Genomic DNA, 25,543 nt, shown 5'->3' with positions numbered 1-25,543 from the left:
AGCATCATTTATTGAGTTTAATCATTGATTTCCAAATGCTCACAATAATTACCAAATTTAAGAAAGTCGCAACAATAAGTCACCTGTGGTCAAAATACTCAAAGACTCCTCTTTGATCCCCACCCAGGCTCAAAGCTTCAACTATGGTCATTTCCATGGAAATATCCAAAGAGTTTCTTTTTAAAATAGCTTTCAAGCGTAGTTAGGGGTATTTAGCCTTTTTTGCTTTTCTTCAAAGCTTTGAAAAAAGTGTTATATTTGTTATATTTGTGCATATTTTTGGTAATCATTTGTGGAGTGATCAATTTTTTTAAACCACTGTAGATACATAAGAACGTTGCAACATCTAGTACCCTGATGTCATAAAACTGTCAAAGACTCCTCCTTGAACCTCCCGAATCGAAAGCTTTTATTATGACCTGGCCTTTTAACGTAACTTGGGCACTGGACCAAGGGCGCCATTGTCACTTGAGCGCAACGTTAGGTGGGGATGTCGATATCGCTTTCGTCACACCAATTCGTTTTAGTGTGAATCTGCCTGGTACTTATGAATGAATGTTTTCAAACTAAACCCGTTTCATCAATAAGAAAAAAAACGGGTTGGACGCATATGTCCCTTTCCCTTTGGACGATAAAACCATGTAAGTGCTGCATCAAGTATAACTCACGAAAATCTTGTTAATTTTTGTCAACTTTTCAACTTTTTGGCATTCCTGCTTTCAATAACAAAAAAAATCAAGGTATTATCACTTAAATATAATAACTCCCTACCCCCCCCCCCTCTGGATACCATCTTGATAGGACACCGTCTCTGCTTTAAATAAAACAAAATAATTAACTTATTGGCACCCCTGCTTTCAAAACAAAATCGAGATATTATAATTTAAATATGATAGCTCAATACCCCCCCCCCCTGGATACCACCTTGATAGGATGCCGTCTCTACTTTAAATTAAAAAAAATTAACTTTTTGGGATCCCTGCTTTGAATAAAAAAATTTCGAGATATTATCATTTAAATGTAATACCTCCCTACCCCCCCCCCCCCTCTGGATACCACCTTGATAGGATACCCTCTCAGCTGTCATTAGAAGAATAATTTACTTAATAATTAACTAGGTCACAATATGGTTCAAACAAACACGTAAAATAACGTTAAACAGCTTAGTGTTCCTTGAAAAAAAATTGAGGGTATGAGTAAAGGGAAACTATTCAGATATACCTCAAATTATTTGAAAATTGAGTCATAGATCCGCCATGGCATTCAATAAGATCCTAAGAATCTAATTAAAAGTGAGCACATACAAAAGCCAAATTAGGCCAGTAGCCTATGAGAAATCGCAAAATGCCCAAGACAATGAACAAGTCCTAATTGGAGGCCCTGGGTCTATCAAAATATTGCAATGGTTTCCCAGGGAATTTGATATCATTTTCTTCTGTCTCCATTTTAAATGAAAAAAATAATTATCTTTTTGGCATCCCTGCTTTCAATAAAAAAAATGAGGCATTATCATTTAAAAATGATAGCCCCCTATAGGCAATAATTTACAATTAATTTATGAATCATATTTTTGGGGTAACTTCCGTTTCAATCTTTAATTCCCAAACCTTGTACATAGCTTAGTCTATAGCTAAATTTTGTCTCAATAGAAGGTTTTTTTGTGGGGGGGGGGGTAAAATGTTTCAGAAAGAAGATTGTATTTTCTATCAGACGTTCAACATTTGAGTATTAAACATTAAGAAAATCTTATCTAAAAACAGAAAAAAAAACCTGCAAACTTATAATTCAGCTGTAGAAACAATCGGTCGGCTGTCAATTTCAAAATCCAACTGAAGGCTGAAGCTGTATAGTAGTAAATGCGTTCTATAATTTTATTCAACTTGAAAATAAAATTCTTGACTACGAATGATGTAAGAAATAGCGATTGGGAAACTGCATTCGAAATGATTTAAACTCATTTCGTAAAGACGATAATTTTTTTTGTCAACATATGAAGAACTGTATATATTGCAATATTTGCAATAGAATATTGCATCTGTCTGGTTTTTATGCAAAGTAACAAAAGACACGAAAATTAATGAACAAGAGAGTAGTGAAGAATTATGGTATGCAAAGTAATATTTGGCAGGGAAAGTCACTGGTGATAAATCACTAGGGGTGGCACCGTGATTTTCGGGGATTCGGGGTACCAAATTTTTTTTTCGGGGTGACGCATAGATTCTTGGGGAAGTCCCGTAAAATTCGGAGATAGTGAAAGTCGTGCCTGATTTCTAATCATGAAAATCGAAATAGTTAACCGCATGGGAAGGAAAAGCTCCGACTTCGCGTTTGACACTAAAAAAACCTGCCGCACAATTACTATGAAGTCAAACAATCGCCACCACCTCTGCCGGCGGTGGCACGCCTACGGCGCGCCGGCGGCGTTACGACACTTCGGCGGCGTTCGACCGGGCCTCTTGTCGGCGGCGTTCGGTCGATCTGCCGGCGCGGTGCCGGGGTCTATTTCGAATCTTCGAAGTTAGAATAAGCTTCAATCGTTCAAAAAAATAATAACTGAAGAACATAGCCACATATTGAAAGTTGAAAAGTTGTTTCCACCCGCCTGAAGTCTGGAAATTTTGCCGAAAACTAAAATTCAGGCAGTAGAAATAAGAAAGCTAATCACATAAAGAACGAAATAACTGCTTCGCCGGCAAACTCAGTGAAATTTAGCAACAGTGTGGATTGTCAAAAATATCTTAGCAGCCAATACACTTAGGAAACAAATCACATCTATCAGGTGCCCCATCCCTGAGAAAATATTTTTAAGTAAATGCATAGACTAGCAGCACATTTTAGATCTTCTGTCAGTTCTAGACTTTTATATTTGTTTATGATATTTATCGGCTTTTTTTTTAGCCATTTACATTCACAATATTGTGCCATTGCAATCTAAATTTTCCTCAGACAGGTACTTCACCGTAAGATTGGCACCTTAAACTAGCACTTGGATGAAAACTTATAGTGGTGGTGGCAAGTGTTTACCCCCTTCCCCGGTGTTCCCCCAGAAAATACCCCCCTCCCAGGAAGAAAATCCCCATCAACCGAGGAAAATACCCCGGAAAATATCCCTCCCGTGGAAAATATCTCCCGCAGTAAAAATCCCCGGAAAATGCCCCCCCCCCCGCGGAAAATAAGGCTTATAAATATTAGAATTTTATGTGAGTTTTTTTTCAGTAGGGGGAAGGAATATTGGTACTTTTACGCCAATCACTCAAGTTTACTCTGTGTAAAACTCGAGAACAATTAAAACTCGAGAAAAGTTAATTTCTTTCAGCTTAGCGTTAGACAAGACAAAGAAAAGTGACAGAATAGATGGGAAATATATAATATGGACTATATATTTGAACATAAAGGGGGGAGGTAAAGTATTTGGACAGTTTGAAGTCAGAAAACAATTCTTACTACAAAATATACAGAATAATTGTACCTAACCCATTTTGCATGCAGACCCGTTATGCTTTACCCCCCCCCCCTTAATATGCAAATAAACAGCCCAAATTTGTTTCTAAAGTAACGAAAAAACTAACGAAGAAATTGGTGCGTTCCCGAGTTTTACACATCGTAAACTTGAGAGTGGCGTATAATACACAAGTACCGGAATTTTTCATGGAGAGAGAACCGGATTTCCCGGTATTATTTAAAAACGATCAGGAATTAAATTAAAAAGAATAAACAAGTTTTTCCAATTGAAAGTAAGGAGCAACATCAAAACTTAAAACGAACAGAAATTATTACATATATGAAAGGAGTTGCCCCTTCCACAAGACCTCGCTCTTTACACTAATGTTTTTTTTTGTCCTAATTCTTTAAGAACGATTCCTGAAACACGATGGTCGTTTAATTATAAAAATATGCTTTGTTTTAAAATTCTAAAAAAAAAACTTTAGTGTAAAGAGTGAGGTCTAGAGGAGAAGGCAACAACTCTTATATACTTAATAATTTCTGTTCGTTTTAAGTTTTGATGTTGCTCCTTACTTTCAGTTGAAAATACTTGCTTTTTTAAATTTAATTTCTGACCATTTTTAAATAATACCGGGCTTAATTTTTTTTTAAATAAAGCCATAAATAAAACAAGCCAAATAAAAAAAAGCAATTTTTTTTTGCTGAATGTAAGGAGCAACATTAAAACTTAAAACAAACAGATATGTTTCCATATGTGAGCAGGGCTTCCCCTTCCTCAAACTTTGCTCTTTACGCTAAAACCTAAAAGTTCTTTAAGAAGAATTTTCATTCAAATTCAACGACCCTTGTGTTTGTGCAGTCTTCCTTAAAAATTGCGACAAAAAAGGCATAAACTTTGCCTCCGCATATACGAAATAATTTCTGTTTGTCTTAGGTTTTGATGTTGCTCCTTACTTTCAGCTTAAAAAATTTCTTTGACTTATTTTCTGACTTTTTTTCAGATCATGTTAGGATATCCCCCAAATCCCCCTAAGGGAAAAGTTCTTCCTGGAGACTTTCCCCGTGGGATATTCTCTTCTTATAACCCCACCCCCCCCCCCTAAAAAAACAACAACAACTCATTTTTCCCAATAACAAATACTATGTGTAAATAATAGTCAAATTGTATAGCTTACAGCCCGTTCTCTAGGGACTGTAGGGGGTGGTCTCATTCTCGAAAGCATGTTTATTGGGCCTTCCGACTATGCTGAATCAAATGATTATCTCAAAATGTTGATAGGAAGTCTTTGGGGAAAAAGAAGCGTCGGAGGTGGGAAAGTTGCCCTCCACTCTTTGTAGTTACTTAAAAAGGACAGTAGAACTTCTGATTTTCGTTCGAATGAGCCGGCTAATGATCCTCTATGACTGTTGGTTCGATAAAATCACCCTTGGGGGGAAAAACAAACAACTGAACACGCAACCAACCCTTAAATTGAAACTAACCTTGGTTCGTCGCTTGCAAATAATTTCAACGTCAAACACAATTGAATAACAACACTGAGTTACCGACAAAAAAAGCTAGAACAATGTAAATTACACATAAGGGTTTAAGTTTTACATGTGTATATATTTTCCAAAAGTAAACTACATAATTCCCAGCTTTTTAAAGCCCTAACACTAAAATATCATAGTTTAGCTTCATCGATTCCTCGACTTAAACTCGAAGTTTCAACCAGTAACTCAATCTTTTTTGTGTCAACACTTAAACTTCTATTGCGTCTTATTTCATTATTTTCAGTAAAATTAATTCTAATAATACTTCGCTGGTTAATATCCCGTGTTCTTTCGACACAAAAAATACACAATAGAGTTCGTCTAAAGGCTTCTCTAAAATCTCGATGAAAGTAGGCGTAAATGATTGGATTCAATGTAGAGTTAAAATATCCGATCCAAAACAAAACATCCGTTAATATAGGTGGACTAAAGCACTGCTGGCCACAAAGCGACATTGTAATATACCACGTAAAAAATGGAAGCCAACACAAAATGAACGCTCCCATAATTATACCCAAAGTCTTAGCAGCTTTATGCTCTCGTTTTAATTTAGAAAGTCGTTTATCTTTTAGCGGCATTAATTGGAGGTCACTTCCATCAACCTCAGACGTTTTGGAATTTTTCTTAGGATTAACTAGCGGTGGTTTTGGATAGCTTGCAGGTGATAGATTATCCACGTCATTGACATATTGTCTCTTTAATACTTGGGCTGTGTCAGCGTCCTTTGATAGAAGTTTCTCTTGGTGATTTGCCATTCTATAAATTCTATAATAAGTGAAAAGCATTATTGAACAAGGTATCCAGAAACTCATACTAGAACTAATTATTGCATATACTCTATTCACAACAAACTCGCATTCCTCTAAATGGCTTAGTCTATGTTTCAAATGCTCTTCGGTCGTGTACCAGCCCAGAAAAATAGGCAAAAAACTTATCACGGCTGGCCATAACCAACAGTTGATTACCATAATTACCACCTTTTTTCGTGTTATTCTTTGCAAGTATAATAAAGGCTCACTAATGGCATAATAGCGATCAACACTGATGCAACACAAATGTAGAATGGACGCAGTTGAAAAATATACATCAAAGCTATTCCAAGCATCACACATACGGAAACCGAACAACCACTTTCCATAAATTACGACACTTGCGTTGAAAACCATTGCTACCAGAGCAACAAGGAAGTCGGCAAATGCGAGTGATACTAATAAGTAATTAGTAATGGTGCGCAGCTTTCTGTATCGACTGACACTAATAATTACCAAGAGATTTCCGAAGACACTAGCAATTATAATAGTTCCCATTAGAATGGCTTTCAGGATCACGATAAGAGTATCTGACATTATCAGGGCGAGAAAATCAACTCTGGCATTCCCCTCGGCAGCATTGGTTCCGGTTTCGTTGTCCATAGAATCATTAGAAGACCCTAAAATGAAAACGACATTCACCCTTAAAAGACGGATAAGGAAATAAAATAAATAAATTACACGGAAATAACATTGGTCGAAAGGTACTAAAATATATGTTCAAATAGGACATTAGGCCAATTTTTCATTATGGGAAAAAATATGGGGGATGGGTCTAGCATACTAAGTGAAGTACTTTCAATCATATCAGTTATTAGTATAAAGTGGTCAAGAAATAAACCGTTCTAATTTAAAGGACAATTTCTAAATCAGCATCGTTTCTTTTATACAATGGGCAGCGTAATAACGCTGCGTACTTAAAGAGCAAGATGGTTTCAATGTAATATTTTTTTCCCGGACCACTCCATGTAGAAACTTCAAAGGGGGCTCATTCGATAAGAAATTAAAAGATCTTGTTCCGTTTTTAGAAGTGAAAAGGGATTGGAGGGTGTCCCGCGTACCTTCGCAGGACACCCTCCGTTGGTAAACAGGTACAACCCCCGTACCTGTTTAGCAACCAGTCACCCAAAAAGATACGACCGAAATTTTGAGATAATCAGTTTGTTAAAAATAACCAAAAGGACCAATAATTATGGCCTTGGGGATAACCTGACCCCCAAAGCCCCTTGGGAAATGGACTTAAGTTATGTAAGTTGCTGTTTTTTTTAGGTTTTATAGTTAGCTAAGGGGGGAGCGTATGATCCTGGGTGTCCAAAAAGGCTAAGGGTACTAAGGTAAACTTTCAGGGAATGTTGAGAGAGTTGTGGAACTAAAACAATAGAAACTACGTGCATTTAGGTTGTCACAAGGGAGAGGATTTGCAATATATCAGGAAAAGCTAAAGGTACTGAGTTGGAACTCTTAGGTAGATTAGGGCAAGAGCACCCACAGAAAATTTCTAGGGGTAGGGGGACAGACGACAGAATAGCAGTGGTGGTTGGATGACACGGAATATATTTCAAGATGTTTTTTCGTAGGAATAAGTGTCTTTTTAAATACTTTAAGGAAAAAACTCTCAAATAAACTGAGCAATTAAACTGCATACAAAATGAAACATATACAGTAAATTTTAAACGACACTGATTCCCGGCATAGGGATCAGTTTGCTTAAAAAATAATATATGTAATTATTATGCATTTAATATCAAAAGTAAATCAAACTCAAGCCAAAATTACAGAAAGATTTATTGCTTTGGTAGATTATAACAGATGTAGACTTGTCTTTATGCAATTTCCTACGCCTTATAACAGTCTACAGAAGGATTAGAGATATTTAAAATCATCCTTCCCGCATAGATACCACGTTTTGATTTTGTAACGGCCATGTAAGACGTCCCTCTTTCATAACAGGATAATTATCTCCTTCAAATTTTAATCCCTTGCATATTTAGACATTAAAAAAATGAATAAAATAGAAAAAGCGAAGGAAAAACAAAATTTAGACTTAACTATCCAGCTGTCGAATTAACCCTCTGTCATTTTATTGTCCCATTCAAATAAATAAAATGAACAGGTTCAAAAAGATTTTTTTTCACAAGAGAATCTTATCAAATAGTTTGTGATAAAAAAACTGGAAGTAAAAAGTGACTTGGGCCAATATTCACCAAACTAAAAATGCAATTCTCATGAAAATTGCTACACCGGCAATACTGTCCTTTTATGCTGATTCTTAATATATAAAATTCTTTCAGTTTATTGCTACCCAACCAAAACCAAGCATCTGAGAAAATTTGCCTGATTTTTTCAAAAAGGGGACACACCCCCGAAAAAGCAAGCGGTCCTATTGAAAATTTCCTTTATTAGATAGATCCATCATATCAGAGAACCCTGCCGTAGAGGTTTCAAGCTCCAAACTTCAAAAATTAGAATTTAGCATATTTTTTTTCCAGAAGAAAGATTATCGATGCATGTTTATTTGTTTTACTTTTTCCCAGGGGTGATTGTATCAAAACGAAGGTCCCAGATAATTGGGAGGGAGCTCATTCAATCGTAAATTTAAATTTCTTTTTTAAGTGACCATACAGATTGGGCTAGGGGAAAATCTTGTTTTCTGCCATTTTAGGACACAAAACTACGACTTTACCCCAAAGAGGACGAATTTTCTATCAATTTAAAATTCTGAGAAGCTAATTGATTTAAAAATATCAATAGCTACATTTTAGGATCAATCGCAAAAAAAGTAATGCCACACGGTGGCAGTACTGCATTCAACCAAGTTGATTCGCTTTATTTGTAATGAAAATAGGCTACGTTTGGTGATTTGTAATTGCGTATCAGCCATAATGAGGGGAGTGAGTCATTGTTTAGGTGGGAGTAGGGTAGATTCCTAAAAAGATACACTTTAATAGACAAACTGCTTACTCTTCATGAGGCTTCAGATAAATGTTGAAAGAGGTAGGGGGAGTAGGAATTAATCCTAATGATTCTCTATACAGCTACAATGTTACATTCCAATATCTACCATCACAGAGGTGGAAAAGGCAAGACAGGACAGGATCAACCCTGCCAGGAAATTTCTTTGGGGTGGTTAATACTGCTAGGAACTTATTTCTCAGCAAATTTAAATGGTAATATTTTTCTTTTTCTATTTATAGGAAGTACTTCAATGTATTTAAGCAAATGTATGTAATGTACTTATCGATAAGAAAATACTATTGTAGAGGTTGTGATGGCTTCAGTTATGTAGAAGATCAAAAGTCTCGCAGAATTTCCATCCATACAACAATAATACTCCTTTTCATCCAACCAAAATTCTTTGCAGTAATATTAGCAAGGCCTTCTTACCAAAATTGCTATCAATCACCAATTTTCCAAGTATATTCAAATTTTATCCAAAGTTGAAATTGCAAATTTAAACGTTGGGCAGTACTAATCAACGTATAATTATTGAGTTACACATTTAAAAAGTAATGTTCCGATTTAAGATACCAGTACATCAAAGTATATCTTGGTTTGGCCTGGGTATGATTTGGAAAATAATCAGAAGTTTAATTAAAAAAAAGGGCTTTTCAACTGAAAGCGAGGAATAAATTCGAAATCTATTTGAACAGATTATTCTTTATACGAAGGGGGCTGTCTCCTCCTTAGCTCTATACTCTTTACCATGGACTTTGGCTTTTGTCCAAAATTTTTAAAGAAAATTTGCAAGTAGAAAAAAAGATTATTCAAAGAAACTCAAAAACTTTTGTTTAATGACAAGGTGTTGAGCAGGGTGCAGTCCCTCTTATATACTAATATATTATATACTAATTTCAATTTGTTTTAAGTTTTAAACTGGCTCTTAACTTCAGTTGAAAACCTTTTCTATTTGTTTAATTACATTTGATGAAACTGTAAGGTTTTATGAACACAATACTATTGGTAAAGCAGAAAAAGTGATCAATATTTCAATGATCTCGGTTTAGATTTTGATGGGTAATAAAACAGTTCGTGGTAACGAAATGTGAGCAAGGAGTGACCTAGATCAATAGAAACTTTTAACCCCCTGAAAATACCACCGTCTTATTTCCCTCCCAAATATTATCAGACAAGAGTTACCAGTAGTAACCATCTTTTGAATTCTATAGAAGCTATAGCCACTACTCTTTTCTTCCTTATTGGTTTAATATCATGAAGAAGGTTTAACGGCGATTCCGTAGATATGAGAGATTTACGCAATTTAAGGACAAGTTTTTCTGACGTAGATTTCTAGTTCCTGATATACAAGTTTTTTTTTAGGTTAAATCCGTGGTCATTCATCTGTAAGTTGATTAGTAGGTTTTTTTTTTTTTTAAACTTGGCTATTATGTTTTTAAACCTATTACTACGAACGCTACATGCATCCCATTTTTGGAACTAGGAGCGAGATTGTGTGATGCTATCAGACTGGTTTCGTTTCATGGGTTCATTAATAGAAGGACTAATGTTTTTGAAAAGGGTAATTACTTCTTTAGTTTACGAGATTTGCGCATTTTTTGCGAAAAGATATTTGCGTAAAGGTATTGCGATGGTTAAGAATGCCTCACGGGTAATTAAAGAATGGGATGCTTGCATCAACAATACAAAGATTAGGCTCACATACTTAATAGATTTGACGCTTACAAGAGACATTGCTAGAAGGTATTCAATAGCTTAATTGAAAAGTAACGATAGAATGACATTGTGACTTGACCTAGCTTTACCTCACCGATGTGGTCTGTATAATACATAAGTAATGTTTGAAAAGTATTGTCAATTTAAAAAGAAATGGCTGAAAAGTGTTTTGAGGGGGATGGGTTGCAGGGAGGGTTGAGTTGCACGCGGGTTCAGTTAAAGGGGATACAGTTGCACGGGGGGTTTTGGTCATACAGGGGTTCAGTTACAAGGGGGATTCAGTTGGACGGGGGTTGAGTTAAATGGGAATTGAGTTCCACGAGAGTAGTGCTTTGTCGTGGTTTAGCCGTGAGGTCCCTTACCACAACCCCAAAGGGCTCCGATCCCCCCACCCAAACCCCGAAGGAACCCCCCGGTCCTCAAAGGTTCTCTAGGTTCCCAAAGGGGCCGTGGTTTACCTTGTAACTTTTACATTCTCTTGATTTTCAAATTTCCGTTTGAAGGACTCTGTTGTTTTAAGCCAGTGTGATTTTTTCTTTACATGGTGTTCGTTCAAAAAAGCGAGAATTTCTGTTAAATAAATAATTCTTATATTTTTTCCGTTCAATTTAAAGGCGAGGATTTCTGTTAAATAAATAATTGTTATACCTTTTAAAATGACTTTACGGGGTTTGAGAGACTCAGTTGCCTAATTCCGTGTGGTTTTCCTTTACTTGGTGGTCATTAAAAACGAAATTTTTGTGTTAAATAAGTAGTTTTTGTATCTTTTAAAAGAGCTTTACTGGGATTGAGGGGGCTCTGTTGTTTTAAGCCGTGTGATTTTTCTTTACATGGTGGTCATTAAAAACGAAATTTTTGTGTTAAATCAGTAGTTTTTGTATCTTTTAAAAGAGCTTTACAGGGTTTGAGAGACTCAGTTGCCTGATTCCGTGTGATTTTTCTTTACTTGGTGGTTATTTTTTGTATCTTTTAAAACAGCTTTACAGAGTTTGAGAGACTCAGTTGCCTAATTCCGTGTGGTTTTCCTTTACTTGGTGGTCATTAAAAACGAAATTTTTGTGTTAAATCAGTAGTTTTTGTATCTTTTAAAAGAGCTTTACAGTGTTCGAGAGACTCAGTTGCCTAATTCCGTGTGGTTTTCCTTTACTTGTTGGTCATTAAAAAAGAAATTTTTATGTTAAATCAGTAGTTTTTGTATCTTTTAAAAGAGCTTTAATGGGTTTGAGAGACTCAGTTGCCTAATTCCGTGTGTTTTTACTTTACTTGTTGGTCATTAAAAACGAAATTTTTGTGTTAAATTATTAGTTTTTGTATCTTTTAAAAGAGCTTTACAGGGTTTGAGAGACTCAGTTGCCTTATTCCGTGTGGTTTTTCTTTACTTGGTAGTCATTAAAAACGAAATTTTTGTGTTAAATAAGTAGTTTTTGTATCTTTTAAAAGAGCTGTACGGGGATTGAGACACTCAGTTGCCGGATTCCGTCTGGTTTTTATTTACTTGATGGTCATTAAAAAAGAAATTTGTGTGTTAAATCAGTAGTTTTGGTATCTTTTAAAAGAGATTTACAGGGTTTGAGAGACTCAGTTGCCTAATTCCGTGTGGTTTTTATTTACTTGGTGGTCATTTGTTGTATCTTTTAAAAGAGCTTTACAGAGTTTGAGAGACTCAGTTGCCTAATTCCGTGTGGTTTTCCTTTACTTGGTGGTCATTAAAAACGAAATTTTTGTGTTAAATCAGTAGTTTTTGTATCTTTTAAAAGAGCTTTAAGGGGTTTGAGAGACTCAGTTGCCTGATTCCGTGTGGTTTTTCTTTACTTGATTTTCATTTGATGTATCCTTTAAAATAGATTTACAGTTTTTTAGATAATAAGTAGACTAATTCCGTGTGGTTTTCCTTTACTTGGTGGTCATTAAAAACGAAATTTTTGTGTTAAATAAGTAGTTTTTGTATCTTTTAAAAGAGCTTTAAGGGGTTTGAGAGACTCAGTTGCCTGATTCCCTGTGGGTTTTCTTTACTTGGTGGTCATTTGTTGTATCTTTTAAAAGAGCTTTACAGGGTTTGAGAGACTCAGTTGCCTAATTCCGTGTGGTTTTTCTTTAATTGGTGGTCATTAAAAACGAAATTTTTGTGTTAGCTAAGTAGTTTTTGTATCTTTTAAAAGAGCTTTACGGGGATTGAGAGACTCAGTTTTACCTTGTCACAGTTACATTTTCTTGATTTTTCAAAGTTCATTTTGAATTTCTTTTCGTTGAAATGCAAGAGTTGGAATATTTCAGTAGTGTTTGGTTGTGGTTTACCTTGTCACAGTTACATTTTCTTGATTCTTCAAAGTTCATTTTGAATTTCTTTAGCTGAAATGCAAGAGTTGGAATATTTCAGTAGTGTTTGGTTGTGGTTTACATTGTATCTGTTAGATTTTCTTTATTTTTAAAATTTCAATTTGAATTTCTTTCTTTGAAATGCAAGAGTTGGAATATTTCAGTAGTGTTTGGTTGAGGTTAACCATGTCACAGTTACTTTTTCTTTATTTTTAAAATGTCATTTTGAATTTCTTTCGTTTAAATGCAAGAGATGGAATATTTCAGTAGTGTTTGGTTGTGGTTTACCTTTTCACAGTTATATTTTCTTGATTTTTCAAAGTTCATTTTGAATTTCTTTCCTTGAAATGCAAGAGTTGGAATATTTCAGTAGTGTTTGGTTGTGGTTTACCTTGTCACAGTTACACTTTCTTGATTTTTCAAAGTTCATTTTGAATTTCTTTCGCTGAAATGCAAGAGTTGGAATATTTCAGTAGTGTTTGGTTGTGGTTTACCTTGTCACAGTTACATTTTCTTGATTTTTCAAAGTTCATTTTGAATTTCTTTCGTTGAAATGCAAGAGTTGGAATATTTCAGTAGTGTTTGGTTGTGGTTTACCTTGTCACAGTTACATTTTCTTGATTTTTAAAAGTTCATTTTGAATTTCTTTCGCTGAAATGCAAGAGTTGGAATATTTCAGTGTCACATTTACATTTTCTTGATTTTTCAAAGTTCATTTTGAATTTCTTTCGTTGAAATGCACGTTGAAATGCAAGAGTTGGAAAATTTCAGTAGGGTTTGATTATGGTTTACCTTGTCACAGTTACATTTTGTTGATTATTCAATGTTCATTTTGAATTTCTTTCGTCGAAATGCACGAGTTGGAATATTTAATTATAGTTTGGGTGTGATTTACATTTTCACAGTTACATTTTCTTGATTTTTCAAAGTTCATTTTGAATTTCTTTCGTTGAAATGCAAGAGTTGGAATATTTCAGTAGTGTTTGGTTGTGGTTTACCTTGTCACAGTTACATTTTCTTGATTTTTCAAAGTTCATTTTGAATTTCTTTCATTGAAATGCAAGAGTTGGAATATTTCAGTAGTGTTTGGTTGTGGTTTACCTTGTCACAGTTACATTTTCTTGATTTTTCAAAGTTCATTTTGAATTTCTTTCGTTGAAATGCAAGAGTTGGAATATTTCAGTAGTGTTTGGTTATGGTTTACCTTGTCACAGTTACATTTTCTTGATTTTTCAAAGTTCATTTTGAATTTCTTTCGTTGAAATGCAAGAGTTGGAATATTTCAGTAGTGTTTGGTTGTGGTTTACCTTGTCACAGTTACATTTTCTTGATTTTTCAAAGTTCATTTTGAATTTCTTTCATTGAAATGCAAGAGTTGGAATATTTCAGTAGTGTTTGGTTGTGGTTTACCTTGTCACAGTTACATTTTCTTGATTTTTAAAAGTTCATTTTGAATTTCTTTCGCTGAAATGCAAGAGTTGGAATATTTCAGTGTCACAGTTACATTTTCTTGATTTTTCAAAGTTCATTTTGAATTTCTTTCGTTGAAATGCACGTTGAAATGAAAGAGTTTGAATTTTTGAATAGTGTTTGATTATGGTTTACCTTGTCACAGTTACATTTTCTTGATTTTTCAATGTTCATTTTGAATTTCTTTCGTTAAAATGCCAGAGTTGGAATATTTCAGTAGTGTTAGTGTTTGGTATACCTTATAACAGTTACATTTTCTTGATTTTTCAAAGTTCATTTTGAATTTCTTTCGTTGAAATGCAAGAGTTGGAATATTTCAGTAGTGTTTGGTTGTGGTTTACCTTGTCACAGTTACATTTTCTTGATTTTTCAAAGTTCATTTTGAATTTCTTTCATTGAAATGCAAGAGTTGGAATATTTCAGTAGTGTTTGGTTGTGGTTTACCTTGTCACAGTTACATTTTCTTGATTTTTCAAAGTTCATTTTGAATTTCTTTCGTTGAAATGCAAGAGTTGGAATATTTCAGTAGTGTTTGGTTATGGTTTACCTTGTCACAGTTACATTTTCTTGATTTTTCAAAGTTCATTTTGAATTTCTTTCGTTGAAATGCAAGAGTTGGAATATTTCAGTAGTTTTTGATTGTGGTTTACCTTGTCACAGTTACATTCTCCTTATTTTTTAAAGTTCATTTAGTATTTCTTAAATTGAAAAGCAAGAGTTAGAATATTTCATTAGGGTTTGGTTGCGGTTTACCTTGTCACACTTATATTTTCTTTATATTTCAATTATCATTTCGTTTTTCCTTCGTTGAAATGCAAGAGTTGGAAGATTTCACTAGTGTTTGGTTGTGGTTTAGCTTGTCACAGTTGCATTTTCTTGATATTTCAATGTTCATTTTGTATTTCTTTCTCTGAAAAGCAAGTGATTGAATATTTCAATAGTGTTTGTTTGTGGTTTACCTTGTCACAGTTACATTTTCTTGATTTTTCAAAGTTCATTTTGAATTTCTTTCGTTGAAATGCAAGAGTTGGAATATTTCAGTAGTGTTTGATTGTGGTTTACCTTGTCACAGTTAAAGTGTCGTGTTTTTTAAACGTTCATAATGACGGTAGGTCGTGGAAATGCAAGAGTTGGAATATTTCAATAGTGTTTGGTTGTGGTTTACCTTGTCACAGTTACATTTTCTTAATTTTTCAAAGTTAATTTTGAATTTCCATCGTTGAAATGCAAGAGTGGGATTATTTCAGGAGTGGGTGGTTGTGGGTACCCTTGTCACAGGTCCAGGATATTGAGTTGTATAAGTTCATTTGATTTTCTTTAGTTGAAATGCAAGAGTTGGAATATTTTAGTAGTGTTTGGTTGTGGTTTACCTTGTCACAGCTACACTTTCTTGATTTTTCAAAGTTCATTTTGAATTTCTTTCGTTGAAATGCAAGAGTTGGAATATTTCAGTAGTGTTTGCTTGTGGGTTAACTTGTCACAGTTACATTTTATTGATTTTTCACAGTTCATTTTAATTTATTTAGTTTAAATGAAAGAGTTTGAATATTTCAGTAGTGTTTGGTTGTGGTTTACCTTGTCACAGTTACATTTTCTTTATTTTTCAAAGTTCATTTTGAATTTCTTTCGTTGAAATGCAAGAGTTGGAATATTTCAGTAGTGTTTGGTTGTGGTTTACCTTGTCACAGTTACATTTTCTTGATTTTTCAAAGTTCATTTTGAATTTCTTTCGTTGAAATGCAAGAGTTGGAATATTTCAGTTGTGTTTGGTTGTGGTTTACCTTGTCACAGTTACATTTTCTTGATTTTTCAAAGTTCATTTTGAATTTCTTTCGATGAAATGCAAGAGTTGGAATACTTCAGTGTGACATTTACATTTTATTTATTTTTCAAAGTTCATTTTGAATTTATTTCGTTGAAATGCACGTTGAAATGCAAGAGTTGGAATATTTCAGTAGTGTTTGATTGTGGTTTACCTTGTCACAGTTACATTTTAGTGTTTTTTAAATGTTCATTTTGAATTTCTTTAATTTAAATTCATGATTTCTAATGTTTCAGATGCTATCTATAGTGTTTTAAATTGTCACATTTACATTCTAATTATTATTCATTGTTCATTCTTAATTTATTTAGTTTTAATGCAAGTGTTGGAATATTTCAGTAGTGTTTGGTCGTGGTTCACCTTGTCACAGCTACTTTTAATCGATTTTTCAAAGTTCATTTTGAATTTTTATCGTTGAAATGCAAGAGTTGGAATATTTCAGTAGTGTTTGGTTATGGTTTACCTTGTCACAGTTACATTTTCTTGATTTTTCAAAGTTCATTTTGAATTTCTTTCGTTGAAATGCAAGAGTTGGAATATTTCAGTAGTGTTTGGTTGTGGTTTACCTTGTCACAGTTACATTTTCTTGATTTTTCAAAGTTCATTTTGAATTTCTTTCATTGAAATGCAAGAGTTGGAATATTTCAGTAGTGTTTGGTTGTGGTTTACCTTGTCACAGTTACATTTTCTTGATTTTTCAAAGTTCATTTTGAATTTCTTTCGTTGAAATGCAAGAGTTGGAATATTTCAGTAGTGTTTGGTTGTGGTTTACCTTGTCACAGTTGCATCTTCTTGATTTTTCAAAGTTAATTTTGAATTTTTGTCGTTGAAATGCAAGAGTTGGAATATTTCAGTAGTGTTTGGTTGTGGTTTACCTTGTCACAGTTACATTTTCTTGATTTTTCAAAGTTCATTTTGAATTTCTTTCGTTGAAATGCGAGAGTTGGAATATTTCAGTAGTGTTTGGTTGTGGTTTACCTTGTCACAGTTACATTTTCTTGATTTTTCAAAGTTCATTTTGAATTTCTTTCGTGGAAATGCAAGAGTTGGAATATTTCAGTTGTGTTTGGTTTTGGTTTACGTTGTCACTGTTACATTTTCTTGTTTTTTCAAAGTTCATTTTTAATTTCTTTCTTTGAAATTCATGAGTTGGAATATTTCTGTATTGTTTGGTTTTTGTTTAACTTGTAACAGTTACATTTTATTGATTTTTCAAATTTCATTTTGAATTTCTTTCATTTAAATTATATATTTAGTATATTTCATTTGTGATTGTTTATGGTTTACAGTTTCACATTTAAATTTTATTGATTTTTCAAAGTTCATTTTGAATTTCTTTCGTTGAAATGCAAGAGTTGGAATATTTCAGTAGTGTTTGGTTGTGTTTTACCTTGTCACAGTTACATTTTCTTGATTTTTCAAAGTTCATTTTGAATTTCTTTCATTGAAAACCAATAGTTGCACTATTTCAGTAGTGTTTCCCCATGGTTTAACATGCCACAGTTACATTTTCTTGATTTTTCAAAGTTCATTTTGAATTTCTTTCATTGAAATGCAAGAGTTGGAATATTTTAGTAGTGTTTGGTTGTTAGGTTAGGTTGTTAAGTTAGGTTGATCTAGGTTCACTTAGAGTGGCGCGCCACTCTAAGTGAACCTAGATCAACCTAACTTTTTGGATATCTCTCTCACTATGACTCTGTTTGTGTGTCGTGTCTGTGCGTGTCTCGTCTCTATGTGTGTGTGTCATCTCTGTGGGTGTGTTGTCTAAAAAACCAGACTGGTTGAAAATGTGGAGTTTTCGTACTGCTCACTTTTTTGCAATGTGTAGGAACTAGCGGGGAATCCCCGCTCGTTTGGAAAGGTGCCAAGGAAAGGCATGCAAATAGCATGTAGTTTAAAAACGTGTTTAATCACGTTTCTTGATTGATTCAAAATGAATTTTGAAAAATCAAGAAAATGTAACTGTGACAAGGTAAGCCACAAGCAAACACTACTGAAATATTCCAACTCTTGCATTTCAACGAAAGAAATTCAAAATGAACTTTGAAAAATCAAGAAAATTTAACTCTGACAAGTTAAAAAACAAAAACAATATAATTAAATATTAAAAAAATTTATATAAAATTTCATATATTCAAAATTAACTAAGAAAAATCAATAAAACGTAACTGAGACAAGTTAAACAACAACACAAGAATGCTAAAAAATTCCAACTCTTGCATTTCAACGAAAGAAAATCAAAATGAACTTTGAAAAATCAAGAAAATGCAACTGTGACAAGGTAAACCACAACCAAACACTACTGAAATATTCCAACTCTTGCATTTCAAAGAAATAAATTCAAAATAAACTTTGAAAAATAATCAAAATGTAACTCAGATAATTAAATCAACTACAAAAAAATCATGTCATATAAAAAAACTAGAAAAACTACTAAATTAAATCAAAATTAAAATTTAAAAATAAATAAAAAGTAACAGTGTACATGTAACCAACAACAAACAAGGAATGTACTATTACGACTTTTTATTTTCAACGAAAGAAATTCAAATGAGCATTGAACAATCAAAAGAATGTAATTTTGACAAGGTACACCATAACCAAACCCGACTGAAAGAGTCCAACTCTTGCAGTTCAGATAAATAAATTATAAAAGATCAGTGAAAAATCATGCTAATGAACCTGTCTCACTGGCACCCACAACAACACACTACTGAAAGATTCCAACTCGTGCATTTCAATGAAAGAAATTCAAAATGAACTTTGAAAAATCAAGAAAATGTATCTGTGACACGGTAAACCACAACCAAATACTACTGAAATTTTCGAACTCTTTCATTTCAACGAAAGAAATTCAAAATGAACTTTGAAAAATCAAGAAAATGTAACTGTAACAAGGTAAAACATAACCAAACACTACTGAAATATTCCAACTCTTGCATTTCAATGAAAGAAATTCAAAATGAACTTTGAAAAATCAAGAAAATGTAACTGTGACAAGGTAAACCACAACCAAACACTACTGAAATATTCCAACTCTTGCATTTCAATGAAAGAAATTCAAAATGAACTTTGAAAAATCAAGAGAATGTAACTGTGACAAGGTAAACCACAACAAAACACTACTGAAATATTCCAACTCTTGCATTTCAACGAAAAAAATTCAAAATGAACTTTGAAAAATCACGAAAATGTAACTGTGAAAAGGTAAACCACAACCAAACACTACTGAAATATTCCAACTCTTTAATTTCAATGAATTAAATTCAAAATGAAATTTGAAAAATCAAGAAAATGTAACTGTGACAAGGTAAACCATAACCAAACACTACTGAAATATTCCAACTCTTGCATTTCAAGGAAAGAAAATCAAAATGAACTTTGAGAAATCACGAAAATGTAAGTGTGACAAGGTAAACCACAACCAAACACTACTGAAATATTCCAACTCTTGCATTTCAACGAAAGAAATTCAAAATGAACTTTGAAAAATCAAGAAAATGTAACTGTGACAATGTAAACCACAACCAAACACTAGTTAAAGACACAAACTCTTGCATTTCAACTAAATAAATTCAAAAATAACTTTGAAAAATCAAGAAAACGTAACTGTTACAAGGTAAAACACAACCAAACACTACTGAAATATTCCAACTCTTGCATTTCAACGAAAGAAATTCAAAATGAACTTTGAAAAATCAAGAATATGTAACTGTGACAAGGTAAACCCCAACCAAACACCACTGAAATATTCCAAATCTTGCATTTCAAGTAAAGAACTTCAAAATGAACTTTGAAAAATCAAGAGAATGTAACTGTGACAAGGTAAAACACAACCAAACACTACTGAAATATTCCAACTATTACATTTCAATAAAAGAAATTCAAAATGAACTTTGAAAAATCAAGAAAATGTAACTGTGACAAGGTAAACCACAACCAAATACTACTGACATTTTCCAACTCTTGCATTTCAACGAAAGAAATTCAAAATGAACTTTGAAAAATCAAGAAAATGTAACTGTGACAAGGTAAACCATAACCAAACACTACTGAAATATTCCAACTCTTGCATTTCAAGGAAAGAAATTCAAAATGAACTTTGAAAAATCAAGAAAATGTAACTGTGACAAGGTAAACCACCACCAATCACTACTGAAATAGTCCAACTCTTGCATTTCAACGAAAGAAAATCAAAATGAACTAGGAACACTCACTAAAATGTAACTTTGAGGTGCTAAACCATAACCAAACACTACTGAAATATTCCAACTCTTCAACGAAAGAAATTCAAAATGAACTTTGAAAAATCATGAAAATGTACCTGTGACAAGGTAATCCACGCACAACCACAACAGAAATATTCCTACTCTGGAATGTAAATGAAAGAAAAACAGAATAAACTTTGAAAAATCAAGAAATTGTAACTGTGATAAGGTAAACCACAACCAGACCATACTGAAAGATTCCAACTCTTGAATTTCAAAGATAGAAATTCAAAATGAACTTTGAAACATCAAGAGAATGTAACTGTTACAAGTTAAACCAAAACAAATCACTACTGAAATATTTCAACTCTTTCATTTCAATGAAAGAAATCCATAATGAACTTTGAAAAATCAAGAAAATGTAACTTTGACAAGGTAAAACACAACCAAACACTACTGAAATATTCCAACTCTTGCATTTCAACGAAAGAAATTCAAAATGAACTTTGAAAAATCAAGAAAATGTAACTGTAACAAGGTAAACCACAACCAAACACTACTGAAATATTCCACCTCTTGCATTTCAACGTGCATTTCAACAAAAGAAATTCAAAATGAAATTTGAAAAATCAAGAAAATGAAACTGTGACACCGAAATATTCCAACTCTTGCATTTCAGCGAAAGAAATTCAAAATGAACTTTGAAAAATCAAGAAAATGTAACTGTGACAAGGTAAACTACAACCAAACACTACTGTAATATTCCAACTCTTGCATTTCATATAAATAAATTCAAAATGAACTTAGAAAAATAAAGAAAATTTAACTATGACAAGTTAAACAACAAACAACCACTACTGAAATAGTCAAAATCTTTCATTTAATAGAAAGAAATTCAAAATGAACTTTGAAAAATCAAGAAAATGTAACTGTGACAAGGTAAACCACAACCAAACACTACTGAAATATTCCAACTCTTGCATTTCAGCGAAAATAATTCAAAATGAACTTTGAAAAATCAAGAAAGTGTAACTGTGACAAGGTAGACCACAACCAACAACTACTGAAATATTCCAACTCGTGCATTTAAAATAAAGTAATTAAAAATGAACTTTTAAAAATCAAGAAAATGTAACTGTGACAAGGTAAACAAAAACCAAACACTACTGAAATATTCCAACTCTTGCATTTCAACGAAAGAAATTCAAAATGAACTTTTAAAAATCAAGAGAATGTAACTCTGACAAGGTAAAACACAAACAAACACTAGTGAAATATTCCAACTCTTGCATTTCAATGAAACAAATTCAAAATGAACTTTGAAAAATCAAGAAAATGTAACTATGACAAGGTAAACCACAACCAAACACTACTGAAATATTCCAACTCTTGCATTTCAACGAAAGAAATTCAAAATGAACTTTGAAAAATCAAGAAAATGTAACTGTGACAAGGTAAACCACAACCAAACACTACTGAAATATTCCAACTCTTGCATTTCAACGAAAGAAATTCAAAATGAACTTTGAAAAATCAAGAAAATGTAACTGTGACAAGGTAAAACTGAGTCTCTCAATCCCCGTAAAGCTCTTTTAAAAGATACAAAAACTACTTATTTAACACAAAAATTTCGTTTTTAATGACCACCAAGTAAAGAAAAACCACACGGAATCAGGCAACTGAGTCTCTCAAACCCCTTAAAGCTCTTTTAAAAATTACAAAAACTACTTATTTAACACAAAAATTTCTTTTTTAATGACCACCAAGTAACGTAAAAACACACGGAATTAGGCAACTTAGTCTCTCAAACTATTTAAATCTCTTTTAAAATATACAACAAATGACCACCAATTAAAGAAAAACTACACGGAATCAGACAACTGAGTCTCTCAAACCCGGTAAAGCTCTTTTAAAAGATACAAAAACTACTTATTTAACACAAAAATTTCGTTTTTAATAACCACCAAGTAAAGAAAAACCACATGGAATCCGGCAACTGAGTCTCTCAATCCCCATAAAGCTCTTTTAAAAGATACAAAAACTACTTATTTAACACAGAAATTTCGATTCTAATGACCACCAAGAAAAGGAAAACCACACGGAATTAGGCAACTGAGTCTCTCAAACACTGTAAAGCTCTTTTAAAAGATACAAAACTACTGATTTAACACAAAAATTTCTTTTTTAATGACCACCAAGTAAAGGAAAACCACACGGAATAAGGCAACTGAGTCTCTCAAACCCCTTAAAGCTCTTTTAAAAGATACAAAAACTACTGATTTAACACAAAAATTTCGTTTTTAATTACCACCAAGTAAAGAAAAACCACACGGAATCAGGCAACTGAGTCTCTCAAACACTGTAAAGCTCTTTTAAAAGATACAAAAAATACTGATTTAACACAAAAATTTCGTTTTTAATGACCACCAAGTAAAGGAAAACCACACGGAATTAGGCAACTGAGTCTCTCAAACTCTGTAAAGCTCTTTTAAAAGATACAACAAATGACCACCAAGTAAAGAAAAACCACACGGAATCAGGCAACTGAGTCTCTCAAACCCCGTGAAGCTCTTTTAAAAGATACAAAAACTACTGATTTAACACAAAAAGTTCGTTTTTAATGACCACCATGTAAAGAAAAATCACACGGCTTAAAACAACAGAGCCCCCTCAATCCCAGTAAAGCTCTTTTAAAAGATACAAAAACTACTTATTTAACACAAAAATTTCGTTTTAATGACCACCAAGTAAAGGAAAACCACACGGAATTAGGCAACTGAGTCTCTCAAACCCCGTAAAGTCATTTTAAAAGGTATAACAATTATTTATTTAACAGAAATCCTCGCCTTTAATTGAACGGAAAAAATATAAGAATTATTTATTTAACAGAAATTCTCGCTTTTTTTAACGAACACCATGTAAAGAAAAAATCACACTGGCTTAAAACAACAGAGTCCTTCAAACGGAACTTTGAAAATCAAGAGAATGTAAAAGTTGCAAGGTAAACCACGGCCCCTTTGGGAGCCTAGAGAATCTTTGCGGACTGGGGGGTTCCTGCGGGGTTGGGGTGGGGGGACCGCAGCCCTTCGGGGTGGCGGTAAGGGACCTCATGGCTAAACCATGACAAAGCACAACTCTCGTGAAACTCAATTCCCATGTAACTCAACCCCCGGGCCAGTGACTCCCCCGGGTCACGGACCCCGGGTCTAACCGTAACCCCCGTGCCACTGGCGCCCCGGTACCTGACCTCTCGTGCACCTCAAACCTCCCTGCAACCCAACCCCCACAAAACACTTTTCAGCCATTTCTTTTTAAAGTGACAATACTTTTCAAACGTTACTTATGTATTATACAGACCACATCGGTGAGGTAAAGCTAGGTCAAGTCACAATGTCATTCTATCGTTACTTTTCAATTAAGCTATTGAATACCTTCTAGCAATGTCTCTTGTAAGCGTCAAATCTATTAAGTATGTGAGCATATTCTTTGTATTTTTGAGGCAAGCATCCCATTCTTTAATTACCCGTGAGGCATTCTTAGCCATCGCAATACCTTTACGCAAATATCTTTTCGCAAAAAATTCGCAAATCTCGTAAACTAAATAAGTAATTACCCTTTTCAAAAACATTAGTCCTTCTATTAATGAACCCATGAAATGAAACCAGTCTGATAGCATCACACAATCTCGCTCCTAGTTCCAAAAATGGGATGCATGTAGCGTTCGCAGTAATAGGTTTAAAAACCTATTAGCCAAGTTTAAAAAAAAAAACCCTACTAATCAACTTACAGATGAATGACCACGGATTTAACCTAAAAAAAAACTTGTATATCAGGAACTAGAAATCTACGTCAGAAAAACTTGTCCTTAAATTGCATGAAGCTCCGGAATCGCCGTTAAACCTTCTTCATGATAATAAACCAATAAGGAAGAAAAGAGCAGTGGCTATAGCTTCTATAGAATTCAAAAGATGGATACTACTGTTACCCAGGTTTAAAAGATGTGGCCCCTTTCTCTCAAACCCTCCTTGCTCAACCCAACCAGAAGTTTGATCCTGCTTCTCAAACGAATCCCAGCCTTCATCCCAAAAAAGATGCATCTACTCTCCCAGACCCACGTTCCTCCTACCCCCCACTGACTCACAATTAACAAACAATAAATTGCCCTCTTTAGTAACCGTTTTACTTTCCCAAAGTTGCTTGTTACGAACGCCGAAAGCCTGAATTTCGACAAATTGATCGAGCTAGAGGCCATCTGTCAAGTACACACAATTGATGTAATTGCCGTAACTGAGGTCCTAGCACAGAGCACTGATTTATTGAAAATTAATAACTACTCCCAATTCATAAAACTTCGTCCTCATGATCACCCCCTAGGTAAAAGGTGGAATACTATTATTTGTAGATAACAATCTCTTTTCTAAATTAATTCGTATCCCCAACCTTTCAGATTACGATAAAATCATTTGGGTAAATGTAAGACCCAAAGTTTTACCGCGCCCCTTTAATTTGATTGTGTTTTGCTGCTTCTATTATTCCCCAAATCAAAACGCTGCACAAAGACAGCGATTCTACCAACAACTGAATAGTAGTGCCGACATTGTCCTATGCAAATTCCCGAACGCCGGTATTTTCATAGTAGGTGATGCTAATGATCTAAAGTTAAATTCCCTTTGTAGTTCTCTAAACTTAAAACAAATAGTAAAAATGCCAATAACAAAAGGAAATTCAACCTTTGATTTGATTTGCACCAATATGCAGGATTTCTATGCCCCTCCTGTCCCCTTACCCCCGTTAGGAGGAAATTACCATTTTTGTTTATTAACGAAGCCTCCCAATAGCTTTAATCATACTTTTTCTGTTACTGAGTTCTCTTTTACTTCCCCCAATTTCCAATGATGGTCTTTACACATTTGGATCTTGGATTACCAATGAAAACTCGCTGGCTCTCAAAGGAAAAAATGACATTAATTTTAAAGTCTCTGAATTCCAAAATCTGATGAAAATAAAATACATAAATTCCTTCCCTGTGAAAAAAGCCAAAACATTTTCTAATGACAAACCATACATTACTAGCCAATTGAAAGAACTAATTAGAATTAAATTGAATCTACTAAAGAGTGGTAGAACATCCGAAGCGAACTCACTGCGTAAACATATACAAAAAGACATACGTAAATCTGAAACACGTAAAACACCAGATTGGAAACAACAGTGACGACAGTGGTCAATTATGGTTCTGAAGCATGGACGCTCCGAAAAGCGGATGAAGA

General features: G+C 33.7%; 1 protein-coding gene across 1 annotated transcript; it reads right to left on the bottom strand.

Moving 5' to 3' along the window:
- Positions 1–5,040: 5,040 nt before the first annotated feature.
- On the bottom strand, positions 5,041–25,543 carry LOC148953341 (octopamine receptor beta-2R-like). The gene is made up of 2 exons (XM_089088494.1): positions 25,445–25,543; positions 5,041–6,406 (listed from the first exon to the last, which is right to left on the bottom strand). Exon 2 carries the CDS (start codon positions 6,387–6,389, stop codon positions 5,109–5,111), a length of 1,281 nt encoding a protein of 426 aa, XP_088944620.1. The 5' UTR covers positions 6,390–6,406; positions 25,445–25,543; the 3' UTR covers positions 5,041–5,108.

The sequence above is a fragment of the Artemia sp. Qi Xiang Cuo genome, chromosome 4 (genome assembly GCF_049724085.1).
Source record: "Artemia sp. Qi Xiang Cuo chromosome 4, ASM4972408v1, whole genome shotgun sequence".
In the NCBI taxonomy this organism is placed as follows: domain Eukaryota; kingdom Metazoa; phylum Arthropoda; class Branchiopoda; order Anostraca; family Artemiidae; genus Artemia; species Artemia sp. Qi Xiang Cuo.
This window is presented reverse-complemented; position numbering and strand designations above follow the sequence as displayed.

Coding starts and splice junctions, on each gene's coding strand:
- LOC148953341 (XM_089088494.1), bottom strand. CDS start 6,389: ATGGACAACGAAACCGGAACCAATGCTGCCGAGGGGAATGCCAGAGTT.